The sequence below is a fragment of the Drosophila navojoa genome, chromosome 2, assembly GCF_054131105.1.
Source record: "Drosophila navojoa isolate 15081-1374.11 chromosome 2, UAZ_NAV_1.0, whole genome shotgun sequence".
In the NCBI taxonomy this organism is placed as follows: Eukaryota; Metazoa; Arthropoda; class Insecta; order Diptera; family Drosophilidae; genus Drosophila; species Drosophila navojoa.
This window is the reverse complement of record NC_142890.1, coordinates 4,970,197-4,998,183: the sequence shown is the minus strand read 5'-3', so window position 1 is coordinate 4,998,183 and position 27,987 is coordinate 4,970,197. Positions and strand designations below refer to the sequence as shown.

Here is a 27,987-nt window from a genome sequence, read left to right as displayed (position 1 = left end):
GATCATCATCATAACAGATATTTATGTAAATGAAGAACGCTGCTCGTTTATTTACACATTAACGCATATTTATATACATACGCATACATATATATGTATATAAATAATTGTTATTATAGTAATTTGTTGTATGTATATATATGTATATGGTAAGTACATAAGTTAATTTGTATGAACAGCTTATAGCTAAGAGCTTATAATTACAATTTTGTTTATATATAATTTGTATTTGCATTTGTTAACAATGGTTTTTTATTTTTAGTTTCAAACAAATGTGTCGAAGATTAATAATATTTAATAAATAGATGCTTGCAGTTAAAATAATGCCGAAGAGATAGAGAGAAGAAGGCTTTTGCCGCGTGGCTCAGCCACGAATGGCAAAAGCTTAGAACTGAACTAAAACGCAGAGATGCATTAAAAATAGACGATATATCGAAGCGTTCGATATATCGATAACATTGCAACAATATTTGACTCTTCCAAAACGAACAACAAACGGCCAACGACAACTGCTAATGCTAATGCACAAAATCGTTTGGTATATAGTGCTGCGGCTCAACGATCACGCTCGTGTAGTGGGGCGTGGCAGCAATTGTTGCTGCTGCAGCATTGACGCTCTTAAAGCTTTCAGCAAAGTCGCTAACCACTCGCTGCTGTTGCTGCTGCTGCTGCTGCTGTTGCTGATGCAAGCCATATTGTTGCTGCTGCGGCTGGTATTGCTGCTGTGCGTGTTGCTGTTGTGTGAGCTGCTGTTGGGTCAGTTGCTGCTGCGGATGTTGCTGCTGTTGCACATGCAGTCGCTGCTGCAAATGTTGCTGCTCCATCAAATGCTGTTGCTGCTGCTGCTGCTGCGAACTGTTGTCGGAGAAGTAGCTCAGCTCGAAATTGTGACTCAGATCGCTATACGTGGTCTGCGAGGGTGAGGTGCCGTTCACAATGGACGCATTGCCCGTGGACAGCTGGCGATCGCTCTCCGAGCTGCTCGAGCAGCTGTTTGAGTTGGCCGAGAAGGGACGCATCATGGACGTGGCCACGTCCACGGTCGCATCATAGTCATAGTAGTAATGATTGTTGTTGTTGTAGTAGAGGCTGCCCGTTGTCGTGTCCGGATACTGCATTTCCGTTGAGTAGACGCCGGACGACGAGGCCGATGCACTAGACCCGCTGCCGCCGGCGCTAGACGCTGTGCCTCCACCTGCACTACTGCTCGAGCTAACCACCAGATCATTGAGCGGCGGATAGAGCTGAGTGTAGCTAAGGCTGTCGTGATCCATGCTGCCCGCCTGCTGGTGCAGCTGGGCGTGCTGCTGATGCCACACGCTGTTGCTGTTGCTATTGTTGTTGGCGTTGTTGTTGTTGCTGCTGCCGCTATTGTTGGCGTTGGCATTGACGGGCGTGACAGCATTGGGCGGCTGCGGCAGCACCGCCAGCGGCAGCTCCGGCTCAAAGTACGGATCCAGCTTGGGACTCACACTCAACGTTGGTGTGCTCGAAGCCGGATGTTGCTGCTGGACCTGCGACTGCGACTGTGGCTGCGCCAACGGCAGCGGCTGTTGCTGCTGTGCTGCAACACAGACATTCACCGCCGCCGCCGCCGCCGAGACGCTGGCTGCTGCAGCGGCCACGGCCGCCGCCTGGGCAGCCGGCGAGATGGGCTCACGCTTGATGACGCCCGTCTGGATCTCGTTGAGCACCAAGTCTTTGACCTCTCTCTCGCTGAGCACATAGTTGACGCTCACGATGAAGACCTCGCGGGAGGACCGCGAATTGTGCACCAATGTGGCATACGATTGCACCCACACCCAGCCGCCGCCTTTGGTCAGGAAGCGATAATATTTGGTGGTAACTTGTCCTTTGTACAGCACTAAAGAGATTGGTGAGGGAGGGAGAGAGAGAGAGAGAAAGAGAGAGGTGTTGTACCGTTAGCTTAGTGCACAAGGCTGTTACTGTTATTGTTTTCTTACGGATTTGATGGGAGCAGCGCATGGCCATGATGTCCGCGGCATGGATGTACTGATAGAGCGTCTTCTCGATAAGGTCCTGCGGCTCGTAGCCGGTTAGCTGCGATACGCTGCAAGTAAATAAACAATAAAAACAATTGAGAAAATAAACCCAAGTTGAGGTTATGTACACAGGCACCATTGAGGTTATGTACTCAACGAATTCAACGAATTCTGTGTATTTTTATACGCTCGCTGGAAGTGTGAGCATGTTGACAAGCAAACTGAGGAATTTCACCTATTGGTGATTGGTATATTAGCAGTGTGCATTTATATTATAATAATTTTTATATATTTTCGTATAAGTCTTGCGATACGCAAATTATATATTATAAAAAAAAATATATATATATATATCGAAAGTAAAAAATAAAATAAAAAAATATATAATTAAAAAAAAAACTTTACTAATTAATTAAAAAAATAAAAGCAAATATTTTTTAATGAATAATATTATCATAAAAACAATTTGTATAAATGAAAAAAATTATGTTTTATAATTTCAAAAATTGGAATAAAAATAAAATGTTTTCCATTAAATATTGTTATACATTAAATATTGAAAAAAAATTGTAATAACAATTTAAAAATGTTTCAAGCAAATATTTTACCTAAAATACTATCCTAGTCACAATTTATACGGATATTTTGGGCTCTTCTTAATTTTAAATAAATATAATATAAACGTCAAATAGATACTTTTGCAGCGAAGTGTAAATACATATACACACATTTATTTTATTTTCTATTTTCTTTTCTATTTTCTCTTAACCTCATGCATTCATCGCCACACACAAATGAATATAAATGCGAATCGATATGCCTGTATAGAGCATTCAAATGTCGTCTTTATTGTTCGTTTACACTTTTTATTTAAATAAATGCTGTTGTTGTTGTTGTTGTTGTTGTTGCTGCTGTGTGTTGGTCGGTTTACTTTTGTCAACTTCAATTCAATTATGCAGCAAAAACAACAGCTAGCTTACACAGAGCGAAAAAAGGGCTGTTTCACACTTTTTGGGGTTGCACCACATCCTGCTACCGGGCGAGCAACCATGTGAGAGTGAGAGAGAGGGAGCTAGATGTCGAGAGTGACAGAGACAGAGCATTGCTGCCGCGCCTCATGGCAACATCATGAGGGTAATTGAGTGACAATAATGTCAGACAAAGTGGTCTGGTTGGAGGGCAGCTGGTTTTGCTGGTTCTGCTCGTATAGGCAAAGGCAGGCACTTAAAGGCAACCGCCTTCTGCTTACGCTGCCCCGCCTCCCGCCCCCCGCCTCCCATCTCAGACACCTCCCCCTCGATTTACTGTGGAGCAGCGCACACAAAGCAAAATCAAGCTCAAGAGGGAAATGATTTGTTTTTCCTTTTCTGCCAGAGCGGGGGATTCTCGTCTTGTGTTTCGTCATTTCTTTTTGTTATATTTCTTTCTTCTTTTTTTGCCGTTATCTTTTTGGGGGGGTTGTGTTGTTTTTTATACATACATACATATATTTAACAGTTTCCTTTTTCTTTTTTTTTGTTGGTTGCCTCTCTGTTGCGACCCGTTTAAATATTTGTCTAGTGTTCCTAGTGCTCTAAGCGAAATTGAGCCTTTTTTATGGCGTTGGCAACGAAGAGAGCGCCAGCTTTACTTTGGTAAAGTCCCTTTTCCATTGTTTACGATCGGGTTTCGTTTTGTGTTTAGGAAATGTTTCATCCGTCTGACCAAGAATTGTTCCCATAGCATGATCTAACTATAATGTTTGCTAAGTTAGTTCTTGAATTGAATTAAGTATACGATCTGTTGCAGCACAACAAGCTGGTAAGGTCACCTTAATTCTTATTTATGATACTTAATAATATCAAATTATTCAGTGTGCACTATTACCCTATATAATGCAGTTTGCTGAGATGTTTTTTCAATTAAAGAGCAGGTTTGTTAATATGGTCACCCTAATTACTAACTATTAAATTACTTCAGTAATATCTGCAATCCGTACATAATAGCACTTCCTCATTAAAAAATATTTTGTGTTAATATGGTCACCCTAAGTATTATTTAAGACTATTATCTACTAAAGTAAATGGTTATACTATAGCTGAGTTATCTCATTAAGAAGTTATGTTGATATTATGGCCACCCTAATTTCTAATTTCTCTTGGGAGTTTCCCAGATATACATATATAGATATAGCTTAACTTACCGTGCATCGAAAAAGATGAGCTTCATATCAAGCTTGGCACGGAACATGAACATATTCTGATGCAGTTTGATCTCCGTGATGGCGGATGAAGGCAGCGAGTGACCGACGGCAACCAGGCCGAGATTCTGTATCAGACTGCCCTGGCCATCGCCGCAGTCCGGATAAATGCGCGCCTTCAGGTAGCCGGAACAATGTATCACCTGGCGAAACCAATATGCCTCACAATTAGCACAGATCTAAAGGGGTATTGATCAAGTGTAGCTCACCTTAAAGCCGGAGGTTGTGAGGCCCGCGTTACGCTTGGCCAGAACACATTTCATGCGCAGGAAGAACGTCTTCTCGATCTCGATCGTGTGCGAGCCACGATCGTGGCCATAGGCCGACGGATGCTGCACGCCGTTCGGGCTGCCAATGGGCGTGTGCGTCTGCGCGAGCTGTAGGAAGTTGAGAAAGGCAGCCTGTGGCATGAGTCAACCGTAACAGAGACAGAGGTAGACAAATAGAGACAGCGATAGATATAGAGCTGCTATCGAGCGAAAGAGAGAGAGAGAGGGCGAGAGAGTCTACTCACTGGATGCTGATGCATGTGCGGGTGCAAGGACAATATGGCATTCATCTCATCCTGATCGTAGCTATGTATGTACTCAAATATGGAGTTGCCCGTCAGCTCGACCTGATGGAAAACGAAAAACAGAATGAAATTAATGCCAGTTGCTCGCTTGCTGAGTCCTGAGTGCCGAGTGCCAATTAGTGAGCCGAGAGTATGCAAATTCCGGGCCATTTGATGCCTGCCCCTTGACTTGCAAATGGCGAATGCAAGTGGCGCTGCCAGCCCGGGCCCAGAAAGGGCCAGCTCGCCAGCTCAAATTTATGCGCATAAATCAGGCAAATGATGCCCCACACCCACCTGACTGAGACCCAAATGCACCGAGGCCGTTTCCGAGATGTACATGATTTTGCCATCAGGTGCCACCACAAAGATGAAGCCGTCCAGCGTCTGCAGCAGATGCGAGCCCAGCTCCTTGATGGTTGCGCCACGCTGCATCGCAGGCGAGGAGCCCCAAGCTTCACCGAGTCCTGCAAGGGGTAAAATAAACAGACGATTGTTATATAAGATATATAGTATGAAATAGGTAGTTCAAGTATGTAGTATAAGATGAAATATAAGGCTTGTGGTAGAAAGCCCAACAAATAAGATATGTTATGTCTTATATGGTGTATTCATGTTGTAGAAGACCACGAGTATAAGAAGGAAAACGTGTATAAGATAGGGAATGTAAAACTTTAGTCTAATATTATAATATTGAAATCTAGTGTAAGTCGCGGAAAGAGGGCTTCTGGCTTATATGTACCTATATACATTTATATACATATGTATATACTATTATACACATACATATGTAGTATAATACTTGTAGTCTTACATATATAATATAAGATAAGATCACAGACCTCATATATATAAGACATGTAGAACAATACATGTAGTATAAGACATGTAATACAAAATATATAGAGCAAGACATGTAGTATAAGACATGTAATATAAGACATATATAGCAAGACATGTGTATAAGACATGTAGTATAAGACATATATAGCAAGACATGTAATATAAGACATGTGGTATAAGACATGTAATATAAGACATAAATAGCAAGACATGTAGTATAAGACATTTAGTATAAGACATGTAGTATAAAACATGTAGCATAAGGCATGCTATAAAACATGTAATATAAGCCGTGCAGTATAAAACATACCATAAGACATGTGGCATAAGACATGACGAGTAAGAAGTACTATAAAACATATAGTATAAGCCATGTAGTATACATACTATATAATATGTAGTATACATCATATAGTATAAGATTTACTATAAAAGTATAAGCCATGTAGTATAAAACATGTAGTATAAGCCCTATAATATGTTCTTTAAGATAAAGAATATACGAAAGCAGTATCAGTATAAGACCTAGTATAAAAACTTGTTGTGAAGAATATACGAAATAAGAGTATAAGACATAGAGTGAATATGTAGTAAATTTAATTGTGTAAGACATAAGGCATTTGGTGTATTTGCACATATTAAAATGTTTATAAAGCAGTTCAAGTCTTATACGCCCACAGATTTTTGCTATGTGCTATTAGACAATCTGCGCCTCAATTCCCTATAAATAGTTTATACAAATCAAAATCTTTTGTCAGCATTATGTGAAAAATCCACTTATTAAGATTTACAGCTCAGCTATAAATTTGCCAACAACTAAACATTAATAAAATTCTCACAATGCCAAACTTTTGGCAGCTCATTCTTCACTGACTGCACGAAATTGCGCTGCCTGGCTGTGCCAACTTTCCCATGGCCTCTTTTGAGCGGAGGCTGTCAACTAAATCAGCAGCCGCCGCACGCCGAGACAACAAAGTTCCCCCACCCTCTGACGAGAGGTAGGCAGCTTGCAGCTAACCTGCCCACACAGTTGACGTCTAAATATTATTCCCAATTAAAGTCATCAGCGCCGTAGGTGGCCCATTCACAGCCCACACGAACTGACGCCCCGAATGGGATATGGCCCGGGCGATACACGATATGCATTGCATTCTCATGTCATCTACTCCTTGTGCTTAGTTGTTGTTGCTGTTGTTGTTGTTGTTGTACTGGTCTCATTGTGCGCGCACTTCCTTGCGCGTTGTTTGTTGCCTATTATTAAAATAATTATTTCAATAAAGCAGAGCAAGGAAAAAAAATACCAGAAAAGCACAAAACGCTGCGCACAATGGAACAACAACAACAGCAACAACAACAACAACAAACGCCCTTAACTTGAGCCTGTTGTGCAACCCTCGTAGTCAGCACAAAATCACACACACACACACAGACACACCCACCCACACACTGATAGCTGCGCCACCCAGCGCCAACCACTGGGCATCCACTTCCAGTGAACGTCTCATCTCGTCGCGTCTCGTCTCGTCGCTCTCTCGTGTTGCTCGCTGCTCGCTGCTCTTTGAGTGGAAACAACAGGCCGCCATTGTGTTTTTCCGACTTCGACGCCGACCCTCCCCGCCCTGCCCCCGTCAACCGCACCCCACCTGCTTGTTTATTGTCTGCGCATTGTTCGAGTGGTTTTTCCTTTAAGCATATGCTTTAAGCAAACAACGCCTTTTAAACTTGAAAATTTGTCGTCGTTGTTAAATTAACAAAGGCCGTATCCTGCTGTGTCCTGTCTAACTGTGTATGTGTGTGCCAGCTTAATGAGCGTGTCGGCCGCGTGGCTGTCACCAGGATCCCTTATGCCTCATTTGACGTAATTCCCACACAACGAAGTCGCAAGATGAAAAGCCAAATGAATTCAACTGAACCAATTGGCATTTGGTGGTGCGCACTATGGCGACTTGGCCAACTTGTTGGCCCACTTACCATCGGGAAAAACTTGACGCATTTTCAAATAGGATGTGGTCAGACGTATGACGGACGCCTTGTCCAGCTGCGACGTTATCGCCGCCGGCAACGGCAATAATTTGGCCAATTCACAGAATTCCGTATTCTCCTTTTCACGACGCGTGCGTGCAGCATTTTTGCTTTTCTCCTTCATGGCACACGTTTTGGCTATATCTGCAAAAAAAAGAAGGGAAATTGCCGAAAATGATTTAGTTTATCGATTATATGGGTCTATGTTGGATCATTATAAATCAGTTCAAGTTGCTAATGAAGGTAATGAGGTCTTTGGATGAACAAAGAATATTTCTTTTATTAACAAATAATATTATTATTATATTTTTTTTAATGAACTATGGTTATATGTATGTTTATTATGTATAGGAAATCTCTATTTCGCTTCCAAGATTTTTATAGAATTTATAGAAGTCTTATATAATGAAAGGCATTTTTTAATGAATTTTCAACTCGCTAGATTGAATCATATAATTTTCGTTTCTTACGTTGCCTCATTATTTAAATCAAAGAATCTTTGAAAAAATTGATATGCATATGCCCGAACCTTTCTATATCATACTATACCCATAGAGCACCATTCGAGTATCAAATTCAATTAGAAATCAGTTGGGTATATTCACAATTTACCACATCATCATTCATAAGTTTCTTATCCTATACCCATTCCATTCTTTTTATACCCTGAACCCATTGAAAATGGGAAATCAGGGTATAATGGTTTTGTTAAAATGTATGTAACAGGCAGAAGGAGGCGAGGCAGACCCCATAAAGTATATACATATATTGTTATATACAAGTGTATATACAGTTAACAAATGAACTTAAATTTTAGTTTACTTAAACTTTCCATAAAACTTTACTATATCCATGATACGACATTTGCGCAGGCTAATTTCATTTGTTTTCATTTATTCACTGTGAACTCTTTACACTAAATGATCTCTCAGCATTCCTTCAGTTCTAGTGATAAATTTTCCTTATCAACTATCCTCAATCACACAAACCATGTAATCTGCTCTCATAGCAGTCCTTGCGCACACGACGATGGTTCGTCATTATGTGTTACTAAATTTACTTTTTATTTCTTTCTGCGAGCACACAAAATACGGGAATATCCTAAATGTAACTGAATTCGTTGTTTCGAGCACTTGCTCGTAGCACGACGATCACCTGTTTGCAACTGAGCGCACTTCGTCCTGTGCAGTCAGTTTTAACTGGGAAATTGTCTACCTGAGCTGCAAAGGCTCTAAACTGTAGCAGCCATTGGTCAGCAACGGGAAGGGAAACAGAAACAGAAACAGAAACAGGTAACAGGCCAATTGACTTCTTGGCCATGTTATCGATTTTCCATTGATCCTCAATGGCAAACGGAAGTAATGCAAGTATTGTCCAAGTGTGTGTGTGTGTGTGTGTGTGTGTGTGCAACAGGTTGACAACATTTTTGACTTTTATACATAATGTACAAAAACCTATTTTTGCCAATACCAAACGAGCCCTTAGACAGCTCTCTCTCTCTCTCACTCTCTCGCTCTGTGAGTGAGTTTTTCCCTTTTTTTTTTTTTGGCCAAAATTTTGTACACTGCCTTCTTTTGCCATTGATAAAATAGTTTGGAACGTGATTTTGGCGCAGTTTTTGGCAAATATGCAGCGCATAGCTCCTGCTGCTTTACACACACAAAGATACTTGGATCTATATATATGTATATGTTTCTATATTGGCCAGTTAACAGCAGGAATTGCAAGAATTCGCACGTAATTACAAGTTTATTGACATAGGTCACGTAGCCGCAAGAGTCACAAAGCCCTAAGCTGAATGAAACAAATCTATATATATATGTGTATATATCTATCTCTTTGCATGTCTGCTGAAAGTCTGGCATGATAAACAATTTTGGCTTATGGCAAATCAATTTATGCCAGGCTAAGAGTAACTTTAATGTGAGCAGAGCAAAAAAAAAAAAAAAACAAGGGAACTCCAAGTAAATGGCACATTTGTCAAAAGTCGCTCAGCTGCTGGGTGTGAGTTCGGATGCTTGTTCCGGAGTCTGTGCATCCGCCACGCTCACGCGAGGTATACAAAACACAATATATACATATATACAGAGCTACGGGAGCAACAGATTTGCTAAATGATCATAATCCTAAAAGAGCTACGCGCCGCTAATCCGCAACTCAAATGTGACAACATGCGCGTCTGAAGTGCCGCCGAGGTCGTACATATCCGGCGTGATGCTGCTGCTGCTTCTTCTTCCTTTACTACTGCCGCGACAGGGCAGTTTCATCAGAATTGCCATTGTATCGCGGCTAGCAGTTAGCTAATGATAGTTTATGTTCCCTAAGTGGGTCACAATGGCAAAGGATATGCACACATACACGGCTCATGGACTCCGTATCTGGCATCGAGAATAATTTTGCCATAGCCATAAAAACGAGCGGAAATTAGACAAATTCCCATAAAGCACAGAATCAAACAGCTTTCAAAATTAATAAACATAAAGTTCTATATATGCGTCAATTGGAGCACATTAAATATGCACAATAATATGAATTGATTGGAAGATTGGGGCGAACATTTTTCTTCACCCACAACACTTATCAAAAGATACTCTTATTGATTATTCAATAGCTTATGGAAGGAAATAAAAATAATTAATAAAATGTAACCAAAAGAAATATGAACCAAAGTATTTACGAGTAATAATAATCAGAAGAAATTAAAGAAATTATAAATCTAAGAATATTAAAAACTAAAATACGCAAAAGTCTCTGTAATATTTTAATTTGATATTTTGTAAAGCATTTTTGAAAACCTGAAAAGAAAAGTTGTTCAAAATTCATTACAACTTTAACCATTTCTTAAGCATATTCTATGAGAGTATAAATGTACTATTAAAAGTAAATACTAACATAAAAACATACATAATTATTACATTAATTTTTTTATTTTTGCAATAATAGTAAAAAGAATGAGCAAATAAAATATGTAGCTCCCAAGAACACCAACAATTTTACAAAATACTACAAATTAAATTTGTCTATTTAATGTAATTTTTGTAGGCACAAATTTGTAATTAAATTTGATTTTTTTTTTTATTTATTTATGAAATTTATTTTATTGACAGTTGTTTTTAAGATATATATATATACTTTAAACATCAAAAACTACAAACATTCAACAACAAATTTCTTTTATTAATTTAATAATTTTTTTTTATTTGTTTGTTGTTAAAAATTTTTTATCTATAAACAAAAATTATTTTTTACTAATTATTATTCAAAATAATTTTTTTTTATTATTATCATTTTTTATCTTATATATTTCTTATGCTTTAAAATAATTGTGCAAGTTTATCTCAAATTTTTTTTAAATCTTCACGCATTTGATTCAATTCAAACTGTTCCAGTATTTTCTACAGGAATTAGAGACTCTCTGAAAACCATTGTGGCCTCTACAGCACAGCTAGTCACACTTGACTACACAGCTATGGCACTCTTTACCAGGAAAGAGCATTAAAATAACAAACAGAGATGCGAACTTGCGGAGCTGCTACTTAGCCAGAGCTTGACCTTAATCTGGTTAAAGGCAAATGCCTGAAGACAAAATAAATAGAAATGTTTTAAAAATAAATGCAAACACAAATGTGCGCACTGAACTTGGAATGGCAAATAGGGCAAGAGTTAGAGCGAGAGAGAAAAGAGAGAGAGAGAGAGTAGCGTAGGTAAAAGCAATGCAAAAACTGATTGACAAAGATTCCCACGCTGCCAAAAAGTCTCAAAATACATAGACTCAATATACATATAGAGTTATATATGCTATGTATGTGCGTGTGTAGTAAAAGCAGCCATAAAGCAATTAACGGCACATTTTGAATGCTGCTGCGCCGTGCCGCTGCTAATGTGGGTGTTGCGGCTGCGCACTGCATGCGGCATGCGACAGGTAAGGTGCCACAACGAACCTAACACTACACTCACTATATATATATGCACATACACATATATAGAGAGAGAGATATTTGCTAAAAATCTGTATGAAGTCCAAGCAATTCCCACGCTCACCTCGGACGGGTATTTCCAATGGACCAATTGATAAAGCGGGAAAAAACGCGCAGCACATGCAAAGGCCATTGCCCATTAAGTGTGAGAAACTCAGCGACTGATACGACTTTTCAGGTAGAGTATATGCACAGATTCCCACACAGCAGCCGTGGCAGCAGTCGTAGCAGCAGCAGCATCAGGTCCTGCATATCCTGCGCTATCAGGTGATGGAAAATTCAACATACGTTTTAAATGTGCGTAACATATGACATTGCCATAAAGGATAACGGATAAGACATATATACAGTGCCTGCTGCCAGTGTTTGCCATTGCCAAACGGAATCAACCCCAAACAAACAAGTAACCCACCCCACACCCCCCTCTTAGCTCACCCACACACTTGCGTTTTTCTGTTGTTTTTTCCAACGCACATGAAGTTTTATCTTGAAACAACAGCCAGCATCCCATCAGAGTGTGCGGGGTGAGGAGGGTGGGTGGCAGCAGGGGGGTGGTTGCGGAGGGGTTTTGGGCGCGTGTGAGCTGCGCAAAAATTTTAATGCTCGGGCCGCGCTTAATTTTCGGATTATAACCCGAAAAGTAAACAGCGAACGCATTGTCCTTAGCCAGCCAGCAGCGAGCAGGAGCAGCAGGAGCAGGAGCAGCAGCAGGAGCAGCAGCAGTTAGGAGCAGTCAGGACGACTGCACATTAACCCAATTTCAATATGCTTTTTGATTTGTTTGTCCGCCACTTTAACATTATCAAACAGCGGTTTATGGCGGGTTGCGCGGGGGTCGCCACTGTGGGCGTGCCGGCCGGGGTGTGTGCGTTTTAATTGCCAGCAATAACAAGAAGCGACGGCCATAACAATAACAACAACAACAACAGCAGCAACAACAATAACAATAACATCGAGGCGTTTGCATTTGGTTTAAGTTTGCCCAAATCCCAAATTCAAATCCGCTAATTGCAACGAGTTTTTGTTGTAGTTTGGGTTTAGGGCATTACAGTTAGCCCCCCTAGCCCCCCTAGCCCCCTGCCCTAACCAGCACCCTGCAATTGGGGTTCAAGAATGGCGTATTGATGCGCATAATTTTGTCGTATATATAAGCTTTGAATATATATGTATATATATTTGTTCTATAAGGAGTTCGTATATATAAAGAGTTTGTTTATATACCCCCACAGGCATAGAGAGATTTTAAAGGATTTTCCTGGTATTTTTGTGCCAATAAGACTTATAAAATTTGTGTCTACTTTTCAAGAACTTTCTGGTTAGAGCTCCAAGTGATTTTTCCCACTTAATGGCTATATAATTTTATTCTATTCACTCTAAGTTAAACAATCTATTCCCTAAATAGATAATCCATAAGGAAACTCTTTCAACTTACAATAAATTTAATAAAATATTAAAAATAATTAAAAATTGCTTTACAGATTTTCAGACCAGAAAATCAAATCTTTATTTTATCATCAAAATATCCGAGTTAACGCAAGTAAATAATGCGCCTAGAAACATATTGCCAAATTCAAACAAAGCTGGCTAAATGCGAACATTTGGCAATGGGAATAGCTGCACATAGAACGAAGCTTAAATGCATTAAACATTAACAAACAGCACAAATATCATGTTGCAGCAAACGAGTCTCTAAGAACATAAATAACACATTTTATTGTTCAACTGCAGCACGGCAAATGCAATAGCAAATAGAGCGAGAGAGATAGCAATAAGGTATTATGTGAACTGCATATTGAAACGTAACGATAACACTGGGCAACAAAATTTAGTTCGGATTTTAAACTTTATGTAACTGAATTGGGAATCCGAAACAGGAACAAGAGAGTGAGAGAAAGAATGAGAAGTGTGAGAGTGAGAGAAAGAGATGAGAGTGTGAGGGTAAGTGTGAATGTGAATGTGAGTGTGAGAGAGAGATAGAGACAGCGAGAGTGAGAGAGAAAGACTAAGTGAGAAATAGAGAGAGCTAGAAAGAAATGAAGAATGAGATTGAGATAGGGAGAGAGAGAGATAGAGGGAGAGAGAGATAGAGGGAGAGAGAGAGAGAGAGGGGGAGAGAGAGAGAGGGAGAGAGAGAGATGGGGGGAGAGAGAGAGAGTGAGAGAGAGAAGGAGAGAAGGAGAGATAGAGACAGCGTAAGTGAGAGAATGCAAGACTGAGAGAGTTAGAGAGAGAGCGAGAGAGACAGTAAGAGAGTCAAAGACAGCGAGAGGACAGACAGAGAGAGAGTAAACTTCAACAGAAGCTATCTCAGTGATAAAGATTTTTACAGAATTTATATCCGATCTTTTCATTTTTAGAAAGAGAGAAATTTAAATATGGAAGGAAAGTGTAGTATGGTCTATCTCTAAACTTAGATTTAATTCGATTTGTAGAGAAGGTCAAAAATATATAATAAGCAACGATTTAGCAATAGAACATAAAGAAAACGCCTCGAATGTGAGGAGATCTACAAAATTAACAATTATAATTGACATGAACATGCAATGAGCAATTAACTACTTATTAATATATTTTTACTATATAATTCATGTCTCAATTCATTCTATATCAACTCTCTAGACCCAACAATCTATTGTAGTACTCCATGCTCATATCATTTTAGCACACTTGAGTTTAGTACTTTAGTAAAAATAAAACCTGTTGCCCAGTGTAATCAGGCAACAGCAACAACATTATATGCATTACAATATTTTTGATATATTGAATATTTTTGAAAATTGCAAAAAAAAGGGAAAAAAATGGAAAATAATTACGCATGTATTTGTATATTATTTGTATTTGTATTTGTATTTGTATTTGTGTTTGTATTTGTATTTGTTGAGCAAACATGCAGCGCACTGAGGCGTTCCAAATGCGAAAGTAAACTTTCAAATGAAATAAAAAGCAACAGCAACAACAACAACAACAATGCCAATGGGCAACAAATACGGCAGCAGCAGCCCAACAGTCCAACAGTCGAACAGTCGGACGAGCAGCCCGGCAGCCCGGCAGCCCGGCAGCCCAGCTATAAATACGGAAAATCTCGAAAATATCACGTAAAATCGATCAACAATACAAACTTGCAAACCAAATGGCCATTGGGTAGCAACCAGTCTTAGTTGTCCGTCCGTCAGGCCCCTGCCATGCGAGCCCGGCAAATCAAACAAGTCAAACGCTGGGCGCAATATGGGGCTTCTGTCCGTCCCCACCAAGGGTCAAATCGATAACCATAATTTTATAGCATTGCTCTGTGCATACAGCCAAAGGCCGCTGCTGTTGTTATGCATTCTGATGCCCCTCTGACCCCTCACTCTCTCTGTTACCACTCGCTCGCTCTCTCTCTCTCTCTCTCTCTCTCTCGCTGTCTCTCTGTCTCTGCTATGTCCGGCCTCACCTACGCGTAAATAACCAAACACCTCCATTATCACTTACAGCGCGGCAGACGCATTGTTCGTTTGTTGTTTTTGTTGTCAGTACGTGATGTTCCCTATAAATTTGAATTTGATTTTGAATTTGCTCTAAAACGGCAGCAGCAACACAAATAACAAAAATAACAACAATTATGACTAAAGTATTGCAAGTCGGGCGTGCACGACTAGCAGATGAGCTGTAACAGCATTGGAACTGGGTTAAACAAGATTCTAGTTAAGTCTGGATTGCAATTGAACGCAGTCACAATGGAATTTCCAGTTTTCTTGTTCTTTCTCCCTAAAGTTATTTTATGATATATAAGTTCTCTGGCCTCTAACTATATAGAAATTTAAGCGTTTTACATACCAATGCATAGAGAAATATTTATATTTTTTTAATGAAAAATATTTTTACAATTTCTTTACAAAAAAAATAAGTTAACTTCCAAAGACCTATAAGCTTTATGCCTAAAGTGCCTTAAATCAAGAACCTAAAATTTATCTAGAACTTTAATAATATTGAAATATATTCAAATAAGTCAATGAACATCAATTGGAAAATAGTTTACAATAGAAAATAAGAATGAAAATCAAACTATCGAGAAAGAATTTTTTTGAAGAGGAACGAGATTTATCGATTTGGTAACTCGATAATTAGAGAAGTATACGAAAATTGCAAATACACATATCCCATATTCCCTGAGACTCGGGTATCTAGGCAGAAGTCCAAACAGGCCTATAGATGCTGAGTATAAAGAGGCATAGCATTACTCTAATTTATACCACTCTGTGCTGCACTCGATAATTACTTCATCAGGCCCTCTTTCTAAGCACTTTGGAATAATACAGGGTATCAAATAATAATAATAATACAATCAAGCGTGTTTGGTGTGACTCGACTACCGCACTGATGGCGAACACTGTACAAATACGAGAAATTCAAGAGTGGAAAACAGGTAAATAGGTAAACATGGAGACCAGCAACAGCATCAAAGTGTAAACATGCTACACATTGAGTTGGTAAATATTATCACATACATATGTCTATGTACGTATATGTATATCTATATATGTATATGTATGTAGAAGCAGAGCAAAGCTCTGGATATTAAAATGGAACTTAAGACCTGAAAATCTGTTAAGCAGACAATTTGAGTTTGAGTTTATTTTGTGACAAATACTATTACTCAATTTGAGCATTTTGAGTAGAATATTAAAAGTACTAAAACTAAGAATGCTTGCTTGAATAGATATAATATAAATATTCATAAATATATGATATAAAAATCTATCAAAACTCCAAGTCAAACTCCCTAAGTCATTCAACAATATAAGAAAAAAAAAATTTTTTTAATTAGCTGAAGTTTTTTTTTGTTCTTCAAAATAAAAATGTTTTTACAGTACAATGTCTTATTAGCCTGGGTTATTTCTAATATAACTATAATATATTATTTATAATACATATAATAAAATAATATTCTACAAATAAATTCTATATAATAATAATCGAATATATAAATAAAAAAAATAAATAAGCAAATAATTTCATTTTATTATTATATCATTTCCCTTAATTCCAAGTGAATTTCCCTTCGAAAAAGATTTTTAAATTGCGGGCATTAATTGCGTCTTACATTTTATGATATGAGCAACTGCAACAGTCGTTGCAGCAGTGAACAGCAGCAGTGCAACAGAACAGCAAAACCAAAAGCAACAACAACAATAACAAAAACAACAACATCGACAACTACAACAACTAAAACAACAACAAGAACAATAGCAACTTGAACTCAGTCGTAGAATGAAACAAAAATATGGTTGAAAAAAATCAATACAAAGTCACGTTTAAGAGAAAATCACGTTTCATTAGATACCTACACCATATACTATATATATACGTCTATACGTATACCTTGCACATGCCCTCACACACACGCACACACACACACCCACACACTCATACAATACACTTAAATTCCATTTGTTGCTACAATTTCGTTTTATGTAAGCGAAAACTATTTTACTAAAAATAAAAGCAAGAGCAGACGCCATTTTAAATAGCTCCATTTCGATACGGCAATCCCTACTTTTATAACTATATCGTTGCATGTTTACCTTGAAATTTACGACAAGGCTGACATATTGTGGGGCGGATCTAAATCTAAATATAAATATAGAAGACACCGCAACTGCGGTGCTAAGAGATCTTTTCAATAATGATGGAGGATTGTTGGTTCCCCCAATATAAGATCACTTAATGCTGGGCAATAAGTTGCTCTTTCCAAAATGGTGTTGACAATTTGAATATATTTTCGGTTTAAGCAAGAGATTATTGAAGGTCTTTATGGGCTTGCTTGCCTATAAAGCGAGTCTTTAATGTAAACCCCTTGCAAAGGATATGATATATGATGCATAATTAATCTGTTGAGTTATAGAAAGAGCAGATTCTAATATAGCTAAGAAATCAGCGATGTTGTTAGGGATGTCCTTAAATTTTAAGAAGAAATCAAACACATATGTATACGCCTTGAGATGGAAATCAAGGAAATTATGTCTGTAATAATCTCACATATATATTAGACAAGATTTAACTGGAATGTTTGGGCGGGCTTTAAATTACGTTTCAATAAGGCAAAAATATATACGAATTCTCTAGTCAATATAGTTTAATCTATGTATACTCTCGAATTAGACTCTTAATATATTTTTACAACTATTAAAAATACAAGAAAATAAAATAATATAAGATCAATTATATTTAAATATAATTTAATTAGATATTACAAACGTTCTTTATAAACCAGCCATCTAAAAAGCAATTACGCTTTAAAAATGTATAACGAATGCCAAAAATAAGTTATGAACTTTTACTCGAGGTCATAGTTTAGAAAGCTATATAAAAATACCTACATATGTACATACATATATCCAGAGCGAACAGGAAAATTACAGCATTAAGCGGATTTTGTCACAAGAAGTCAAACACGCACACTAACGTGTAACTCACACACACCCACACATACACATTCAATGCCCCAGACGAATCTCAGTTGATACATCCAAAATGTGGGAGACAAAAGTTAAAAGCATAAATTCTAGCAGCACAAAAAAATAACAAGACAACGAGCACAGGAAGCAGCAGCAGCAGCAGCAGCAGAGAACAGCAACAACAACAGCAGCAAGCACCATAAGCAATACAACAACAAAAGCTAACAAGGGAAAGACGAGAAAAAAAGAAAATGGTGTCTCAGCCAGGTAACATTAGAAAGATATTAGGGCCGCCGTACGGTTCATTCACCGACCATTGCAATACGGCTGCGCCGCTGCCGCTGTCGCTGCTACTGCTGCTGCGGCTGCTGTAACAGGAAAAAAACTGGTTTCCAAATACAAACGCAAACGTAAACACACACGCACATACACATACACATGCCACCCTCTGTGCAGCCAGAGTAACAACAACAGCTGCGAACGCCGCAGTGAGTGCGAGCGAGAGCGGGCGAGTGCAAAGCATTACACAAATACGAGCAAACTGGCAACAACATCTCATTGGCTGTCTCGGCGTGTTTAATGCCCCACGAGCATACAAACAACGCACACAAACAAAGCGCGAGACCTGGAACGACAAACTGGAACTGGAAATGCTGTGTGCGTGTGTGTGTGTACGAGTGAGCTTGTGCGTGTGTATTGTATCTCGCGGGCCAGCTTGTGTATTTGTATCGCGTCCGTTGTCGTTGCCACCGCTCCGCCCACACACACAGGCGCATAATTGTTGTGTGCACGTCTGGCAACGCCTTAATAATTGTTATTTGAGTTTCATTTTGTTGCCGCGGCTGCTCTGTGTGGATGTGTGCATGCGTGTATGTGTGCATGTATTTTATACTCCATTAGCAAAGCATTTCGTGCATTGGAGTGTTTAGCTTTCTCTTTCAGCCCTTTTGGCCAAAAAGATTTTCAGTTGATGATTGATGTGCGTGTGTGTGTGTGTGTCTGTATATATTATTTATTTTTGGGGGGCGTGTGGCAACTCTTCCGGCCGCATGCGTTTGTCAAAATTCAATGTCAGTTCCACGTGCATATATGTATGTATGTATGTATGTATGTATATTGGCATGCGTATGTGCTTAAATGTCTTCTTCTACACACTTGGCCGCCATTTTTGTTATTTTCATTTTATTATTATTCTTATTTGCAATTTACACAAATCTTAAGTATGCACTCGTAAAGTTTATGATTATTTCATTTTTGACTCTGCTTAACTGGTTTTGTGTGTTTTTTTATGTTCAACATAAAAAATTGTAATGAATTTCTTGTAAAGCTTAAATGTGTTTGACTATAAAATTTAATGAAACAATTTTATTGAGTTATTGTTTAAAAGCTAAAGCTTAAAATTTGCCAGCAAATATGCTGGTTCGACACAGTCACGCTTATTCAAGGTCACGCACTAAATTCGAATGTCCTTGCCGATAGTTCGATAGTTTCTGACAGCTGAACCGTTTCTGCCCCACTTTAAAGTACGACAATTTTGTGCACACTTCTCTGGCCGCATGCCTTATTTATCGTAATTCAATATTTTGCAATTAAAATCACACTTTGCAGCAGCAGCAAAAACAACAACAGCAGCAATAGCTGACGACAGGCGCATGTCCAGAACGAGCTCTGTGCTGCAGCCAGTGGCAGTGGCAGCAACAGCCTCGTGCCCCAAGCGCTTGGTCGTGCGGCCAGACAAAACAAATCACAATTTACGGGGGAGTGTCAGCAGAAATAAATAAAAAAAAAAGAACACACACACACACACACACACACTAAACGGAGTATTAACCAGAAATAACACACACACTGTCTGCCGCGACATTGCAAAAACAAACAGTTGCAGCTGCAAGCTTTGGCCTGCCTCTCAGTTAGGGTATCACACAAGGGTTAATTACTTTTGGGATCCATCTCAGAGGCTCAATGATTGAACTGCAGCCTGCATTGCGCGCTGTGCGGCGCGTTCGATTTGAAGGTATTAACTATGCGATTCTTTTTTTTTTGTGTTATTTTTTTAGGGTATTTCGTGCAAGGCGCGCGCGCACACACACTGGCACTGCTCACTGGAACCGAACCGAACCGAACGAACGAACCGAACGAACTCTCGCGCCCTCTGCTGCGACTGCTTCGTTTCTAAACTAAACTAAACTAATTTGCAATTAAAATCACACTTTGCAGCAGCAGCAAAAACAACAACAGCAGCAAACTGACGACAGGCGCATGTCCAGAACGAGCTCTGTGCTGCAGCCAGTTGCATTGGCAGCAACAGCCTCGTGCCCCAAGCGCTTGGTCGTGCGGCCAGACAAAACAAATCACAATTTACGGGGGAGTGTCAGCAGAAATAAATAAAAAAAAAACACACACACACACACACACACACTAAACGGAGTATTAACCAGAAATAACACACACACTGTCTGCCGCGACATTGCAAAAACAAACAGTTGCAGCTGCAAGCTTTGGCCTGCCTCTCAGTTAGGGTATCACACAAGGGTTAATTACTTTTTGGATCCATCTCAGAGGCTCAATGATTGAACTGCAGCCTGCATTGCGCGCTGTGCGGCGCGCTCGATTTGAAGGTATTAACTATGCGATTCTTTTTTTTTTGGTGTTATTTTTTTAGGGTATTTCGTGCAAGGCGCGCGCGCACACACACTGGCACTGCTCACTGGAACCGAACCGAATCGAACGAACGAACCGAACGAACTCTCGCGCCCTCTGCTGCGACTGCTTCGTTCTAAACTAAACTAAACTAAGCTAAGCGACGCGCGCTGCACTTGATGCCGCTGCAATTCGGAGCTGAGCTCAACTCAGCTGAACTGAGCTGAGCTGAGCTTTGCCGTCGCTGTCGCTGCAACCGCTGCGACTGCTGCTACTGCTGCTGCTGCTGCTGCCACTGTCGCTGCTCCGCTTTTGATTGGCTTTCGGGCATTTTCAATGTCGCCCAACAATGTCAACTGCAGTGCGAGTGCGCGGGGGCTGGCGGCGTTCAGCTAGGTAAATAAACAATACTTTCGACGCGGCCGTGACTTGTGCGCAGCTTGCAAAAAAATGAAAAGAAATGAAAAGCAGTAAATTAAATGAAATGAAATGAGAAGAAAAGTGAGAAAAACAGTTGACATTTCACTGGAAACTGCTGCGCTTTCTTCTTACGTCGACTTCGACTTTCTTTTGCCGCTCTGCTGATCTAGGCAGAACAGAAGGCGAAACTCAAAGTTATTTAAGACATTGCCAGTTGACCCCTGAAACAGACACACCAACAAAATATAAAAAATAAAAAAAAAACCAAACAGATAAGCCACAAAAACAAAAACAATGATAAACTTGTATACTTGAATCAGCTTTTTGAAGCTTTTATGCGCTATGCACCCATTGCTAGACTGTTTGCTGGACTAGGGTGTATTAAACATCCGCTTAAGTGCAAATGAGGCAGAGGAGTTTTTCTTAAACTACAAGCTTTAGTATTTAATTTTGCAAAAACATAAGCTTTCACAAAATTTCAATTTTTAGGATTTTTTCATCTTATTACTTGGAGTAGAAAACATAAGCCTCGACATATCCTACTTAGTCTAGCAGTAAATTAGATCAGGAGCACTCACTGAGTTAGTTAATCAGTCTCTCAATCATCTACAGATTGAACTGTGCTAGTGACTTAATAAAAAACAATTTTATCTTTGACGAATTCGAGATCTGAACTGAAATCTTTATTTTCTTAGCATAAATATTTCTGACATGTTCATGCTTGAATAGCCTGTCTCTCAATCAATCAGTCAATTATTTGAATATTCAGACAGTCAGTCAGAGTCCCTGTTATTCCATCAATGATTTCAATCAGTCAGTCATCAGTATATTCAAATAATCAAACCATTTACATCATTCCAAAATCCCATGACTATGTTTCCTTATCATACTCTACTCTTACTCTTACTCTATTAGTATATAAGTCAAATAGTCTGTCAATCGGTCAATCATTAATCATATGTATATATTCACAAATCAAAAAGCTTGGCCCAGTTACAGGGTATACAGCCAGTCGTTCAGTACTTCAATCAACTCAACTCTTCGCGGTTTATTGTTATTGTTGTTGTTGCTGCTGCTGATGTTATTATTTTTTAAACACTTTGTACTCGCTCACTCGGCTCGCTATCGTTTTCATTCATTGATCTGACTTATGGCCGATCACGCGTACATATGTTTAGGCACCTGTGCGCCGTGTGTCGGCACTGTGGCACGTGTGCTCGATATGTGCAAAGCTTTGTTGTTGCTGTTGCTGTTTTGATTGTTATTGTTGTTGCTGATTTTGACTTTTTTTTGTGGCTTGCTTTTTTCTGTGGGTGTTACAATGTTTTGCTTCAATTGTTTGTTGTTGTTGTTGTTGCTGTTGACGTAGATGATGAGCTAATCGCTCGCTGGTGACGTTCACAATTTCTTGCACGCGCTGCAGAATTTACTCGGACTCAACTCAGCTCAGCTGTCGGCGCTGTTGTTGTTGTTGTTGTAATGCTGATGACTGCATAATGCTCTTGTTGTTGTTGTTAATTCTTCTTCTTGGCTTATCAACACATAACGTGCAAAAATGTAAAAGAACTACTTTATATACCTATACTACATACATATCTAGTGGTATATAAACTATATATATGTATGTATGTATATATGCGCTAGCTTAGCCACTGATAGGAGAACACTGAATCATCGTGGCGCCATTTTAAGTCCGATATGCATTGAATGAATAGATAGATAGTAGTAAAATATTGTATGAGCCCAGATGTTTGGCTTTTTTGCTAGACAAATACATTGATTAATGAATTTAAAGCGCAAACACTTTTTGTTTGGCTGGGTCTATAAGACAAGAGTATGAAGATATACATATATGTATGACAAGCTGAAAACAGAACCAACGTTGAGTTAATAAGAAAGTAGAGCTCTTGCTGTACTGCAATATACGACTGGAACGTAAATCTTATGCCATACAGCGCCCATCAAGAATAAATAATTTTTTCAATTGTGAAAAGGACGAAATTATAGATCTATTCCAAAATTATATGTATATATTATGTATATTTTATATAAGAATTCTTCATATACAATAGAGAACCATATTAGTTTGTCTAAGGACCAGATATAATAAGTCCAAAATTTAATTTGCTCATTAATTATACAAAAACAAAAGACTGAACAACACGAGTTTTTTAAGCACAAAGAAAATCATCTACAAGGCGCAGATTCATACGAAACAATTACTATTGTTGCTTATTATTTTCTAGAATGTTTTGTTTACATTTAACAATCCTTAAAAGAACTTGATTTAAATACCACAAAAAACAAACAACCAATTCAGTTTAAAGGGGTCAGCGGCGTATAGTCATAATTTTCCCATGCCTACATGACCAGAGATCGATATCGGACAACATACGATCACACATAGGCAACGAATTATCCCATATTTTCCATAAAAAATGCTTTAACCCTTGTTTACACGGGAGCAAAGAAGAAGAAAGAGGAAAAAAACACAACAGAAACAAAAACTTACAAGTTCTCGCATAAGAAAGATTCAGGCGATGGCAAAATCTGAAACGTGAATGCGGGCGCTGTTATCCGATAGCGGAATAGAAGGATGCGTACAAAGGACATGGGCAGACAGTGGCAGCTCCTCAACTCCTCAACTCCTCAGCTCCTCAACTGTTTAGCTGCTGCTCACTTGGCAACATAGTTGCCTCTGCTTACAGCTACGGCTACAGCTTCTGCTTCTGCTTCTGCTTCTGCTTCTGCTGCAGCTTCTACTCGCGCAGATCGAACAAATTCGATATCGACGGTCGCTACGTGATCCAAACAATGGACGCAACAGGACAACAAGCGAAAGGACAAACTGGGAAAAACTGGGAAAATCCGACAACGTGTTCGAGCATAAATTAGGCCATCAACAAATAGTTGTTAATAATGCATATTGAAAATAGTGTTAAGATCTATTAAGTACCTACATACATATATACATACATACATACATACATATATATTTTATTAGTTGGCTATTTTTAGACTCGGCTCAGCTCAGCTGCGCTGCATGCTCCATTGCTGCTGGCAGCGGAAGCCGGCTTGTTGTTTTTCCGCAGCCGGAAAAGTCGGTGTGAAAACGTTTTTGGGACTTTGCGGCAGACAACGCGACGGCTGTGCGGCTCAATTACATTCTCGATTGGCCGTAAAATTGTAATGCCTGATTTGATTTCACGTGACAAGGCGACACACACGCACGCACACATACAACATACATATATATAGGTATGTGTGAGCGTGTGCGTGTGCGTGAGTGTGCGTGTGTCGCGTCTGTGGCTCGTTTTCCAATTGGACACAGACGCTAATTTGCTTGGCGCGCGACACCTTTGGCCAGCCTCGAGTGGAGCTCGTCATGGTCAGTTCATAGCGCTGGACAGCAACGCATCTCAACGGACTTGCAGCACACACCACCCTCACCCCTACCCCCCACCTCCCGTCGACTCCTGTTACCCCACCTTTATGATCGCTGTCGGCTCTGCTTGGGCTTTTGCCTTCTTGGAAGTATTATTGTAAATTTCTCGCATATCTTCAAGCGTCGTTGTCGCGCCTCGAGACTCCGTTTTTCGTCGCCTTTAGCCAGATTATTAGTTAATACCTTTTTCCTCTTTTTCTTTTCATTGCTGTTGTCATAAATGCAAATTAGCTATGCGCAATTTGCATATTCAACATTAAATACACACACTGCCCGAAAAGTAGATATTTCAAAAGATTTATATATATTTACGACAATGCGAACAAAGGCTCGCTTAGGCATGGATGGCACAAAACAAAAAAGTTGTTATGCATATCGAGAGGATGTCTTGAGAATCGTAGCTCTAAAGTGGGTTACAACAAAGAACAGAAATATATGTATATTCACAACGATTATTTTCATAATACGGAACCAAATGACTTAAAGAGAAAACATAAATAAATATATTTTTATACAGGACAATTTCAGTATATATTTGTAATGAATAATATAATATAGCAATAGATTCCAAAGAATAATATGACCAAGAATTTTATATGTATTTTTATAATAACCATTGTGAAATGATATAATATAAATTAGATAGTAAACCATTTGAATATAATTCACATTTGAGAAAGTTAATAGATATATACATATTCCCTTTGTAAAGCTTTAGAATCTTGAATAATAATACTTTTAAGAGCTGAACAGTTATACGTTGAGTTGATAGATTTAGATCTAGGTCTGACTTTAGATCTGATTTTAATATCACAGTTAATCTCATGATCCAAAATCATCATCAACTGAAACAAAATTTAACAACTTTTCAAGTTGTCATATTGAATAACCTTGAGTCATAAGATATTCAATTAGAAACTGATAGAGAAACAGCACAGATTAGCAAGACATTTGATGCAAACGCCTGATATCTACGGAGCTTGAGACCTTATAAAATGTGATATAATACATATTCTGTTTTCAAGATCATCTGCAAATGGGCCTTATTCTATATTCCATATTCATAGAACTTTATGAAATATAATAAAATTTCAATATTCAAGATCATCTAGCAGTGCAAGGTCTATAAAATTTTGTTCATTGAAAAAGATCAAATTGTACAAGAGTGTCGTTGACTTATACATATACATATACATATACCATATATACATATACATATGTATATACATATTGCATTTATATGTATATAAGTCTATATGTGCATAATTTTATGGGACTGCCAACGGTTTCCGTAGAAAATTAGCCTGATGACCGACATGGTCCGTGCAGGCTGCGTCTGAGTTTTGAGTCGTTGCAGCGGTCGGAGTGGGGAGGGGTACGCGACTCGAAGGCGAAACGAAGCTGAAGTAGTTGGAATGGGTATTGGGGAGTCAGGAGTGAGAGTGAGTGAGTGCGGAGCCAGGGGAGGGGGGGGGCCAGGGGGGGGGGGGTCCTCCTTGGGAGTCTCTTGACTGCAATTCGATTTGCTGTTTTTCCCTTTTGGTTATTATAAAACGTTTTGTTGTTGCTTTTTAATATTTGCATTTGGCAGTCGCGCGTTGCGCTTTATGGTGTTCAGTTGTGTTTTTTTTTTTTTTTGTTCTTTCTTATTTTTTCGGGGGTAGGACGAGGTATTTTATTGTTGCTAAACAATAATTTCTGATTCTTGGTCTTTTAACGGCGTCGTCACCAAACGCCAACGCAGCCAAAGGAATCCGATTACAGAACCGAGCAGAGGGAGCAGACTCTCTCCCTCTCTCGCTCTCTCTCTCGCACTCTCTGTTTGTGAAGCTGATGATGATGTCAATGGCTCGAGGTTCGTTCTTTCAGTGAGTTTCGAGGCGCAATTACAAATGTTTTTCAAATGCGCCCCATGTGTTCGCCTACAATAATTCGCATTGAATTACACTTGTTCACATTTGCACTCGCTCGGTTTGCGTAAAGAGGAGTATATTGGTTTTATGCGGCGATTATCTCTGAAGAAATTGAACAACTGAGACGCAAATCAGGTTTACAAACCCGCGTTGAGCTTTGTTGGATATGGAGATCTTGAGATTTTGTATGACAAATGTGAATTTTCATACCTTATACCAAATAAATAATAAATATATTAGAGAAATCAGAGCTAAACACATTTCTACTTATTATTTTCTGTATATTATCAAACACTGTGTGCATCGTGTAAACTGAATATATCCATATTATAAAGATACACGTATTATAGCTTTACGAATCGAAATAATGAGGTAACTGCATTATCTACGGCTTTACAGCTGGAGCCTCTAAGAAGTTCACTTACCCTTAGGTGAAAAGGTAATAAGTATATACAAACCTATTGGAAGAACATTGTGAATAAGAACAGAACTATAACTATCAACTGTACAGTTAGCTCTACTCTAGACTTTATGATCTCTGATATCAATATTATAGTGCATTGAGCGAGTATTATGCAGTCGACTGCAATGTTCTTATTCCCCATTATTTTGTAGAAGAAAGCAATGCTGTATCGAATCGAGTTTCGCGTCATTTAATGCCGTCGGTAAATGGATATCAAAGGGTAACAGTTCATCATTATATTCTTATCACTATGCAAATGACGTTTTCTCACCTTGGGGCAGCTATCCGTTTTGCCGCTGGGTTATTTCTATAAAATGGCCGTCGTCGTTAATCCAACAAACCAAAGACCAACCAAAACTGAGCAGTTAAATATATATATAATGTATATACATATATTAAATGTTAATAGTTGTTGCAGTTGTTGTTGTTATTGTTGTTGTTAGCACATATTCGCCTAGTTATTGCGAAAATTAACGAAAATACGTTACGCCCGGGCGAGTTTTATGCTCAACACAAATTATGAAGAAACAAAAAACTTTTTTATGAGCGCGAAACTTTTGTTTTCCTTCTTTTTTTAGTATAATTATTTTTTATTTGTATTTTTGTATATTTATTTATATTTTTTTGTTGTATTTTATGGCACTTGAGCTGTTGGCAACATCTTGTGTTACATGCCAAATAGTTGTAAATAGTTTTAATTTAAATATTTTTAAAGCGTATTTTAAGTGTTGTTAGCTCTTTGCGTGTGTACATGTGCTTAGGTGTGCGTGTTTTTGTGTAGGTGTGTGTATGTGGATGCTTGTGTAAATCACGAACGAGCGGCCAGGACGCTTGTGACAACGACAACGACTACGACGGGCGCTTGAGCGCAGCTGAACCAGCGAGCAGGCGGCGAACGAATGAGTGACTACTCAAATGGACCGAGAGCTCAGCTGCAGTAACCAGGGGGAGACAGCAGCCGACGCAGCAGCAGCAGCGGCGGCAGTCGCTGCGAGCAGCGCAGCAAGCAGCGCAGGCAGCAGGCGCTGTCAA

General features: G+C 39.0%; 1 protein-coding gene across 5 annotated transcripts; it reads right to left on the bottom strand.

Annotated features, from left to right (window-relative positions):
- Window positions 1–20: 20 nt before the first annotated feature.
- sim (bHLH transcription factor single-minded) lies at window positions 21–27,880 on the bottom strand. Of its 5 annotated transcripts, none has more exons than XM_089261604.1 (8): window positions 27,227–27,880; window positions 7,610–7,804; window positions 5,093–5,262; window positions 4,757–4,858; window positions 4,452–4,643; window positions 4,186–4,385; window positions 1,965–2,071; window positions 21–1,864 (listed from the first exon to the last, which is right to left on the bottom strand). In XM_089261604.1, the coding sequence occupies exons 2-8, from the start codon at window positions 7,782–7,784 to the stop codon at window positions 519–521; spliced, it is 2,292 nt and encodes a 763-aa protein (XP_089117730.1). In that variant the 5' UTR covers window positions 7,785–7,804; window positions 27,227–27,880; the 3' UTR covers window positions 21–518. The 5 variants fall into 5 exon arrangements, with proteins under 5 accessions (XP_089117730.1, XP_089117725.1, XP_089117728.1 ...); XM_089261599.1 differs by lacking the exon at window positions 27,227–27,880 and adding an exon at window positions 20,616–20,943; XM_089261602.1 differs by lacking the exon at window positions 27,227–27,880 and adding an exon at window positions 20,012–20,239.
- Between the last annotated feature and the right edge of the window lie 107 nt (window positions 27,881–27,987).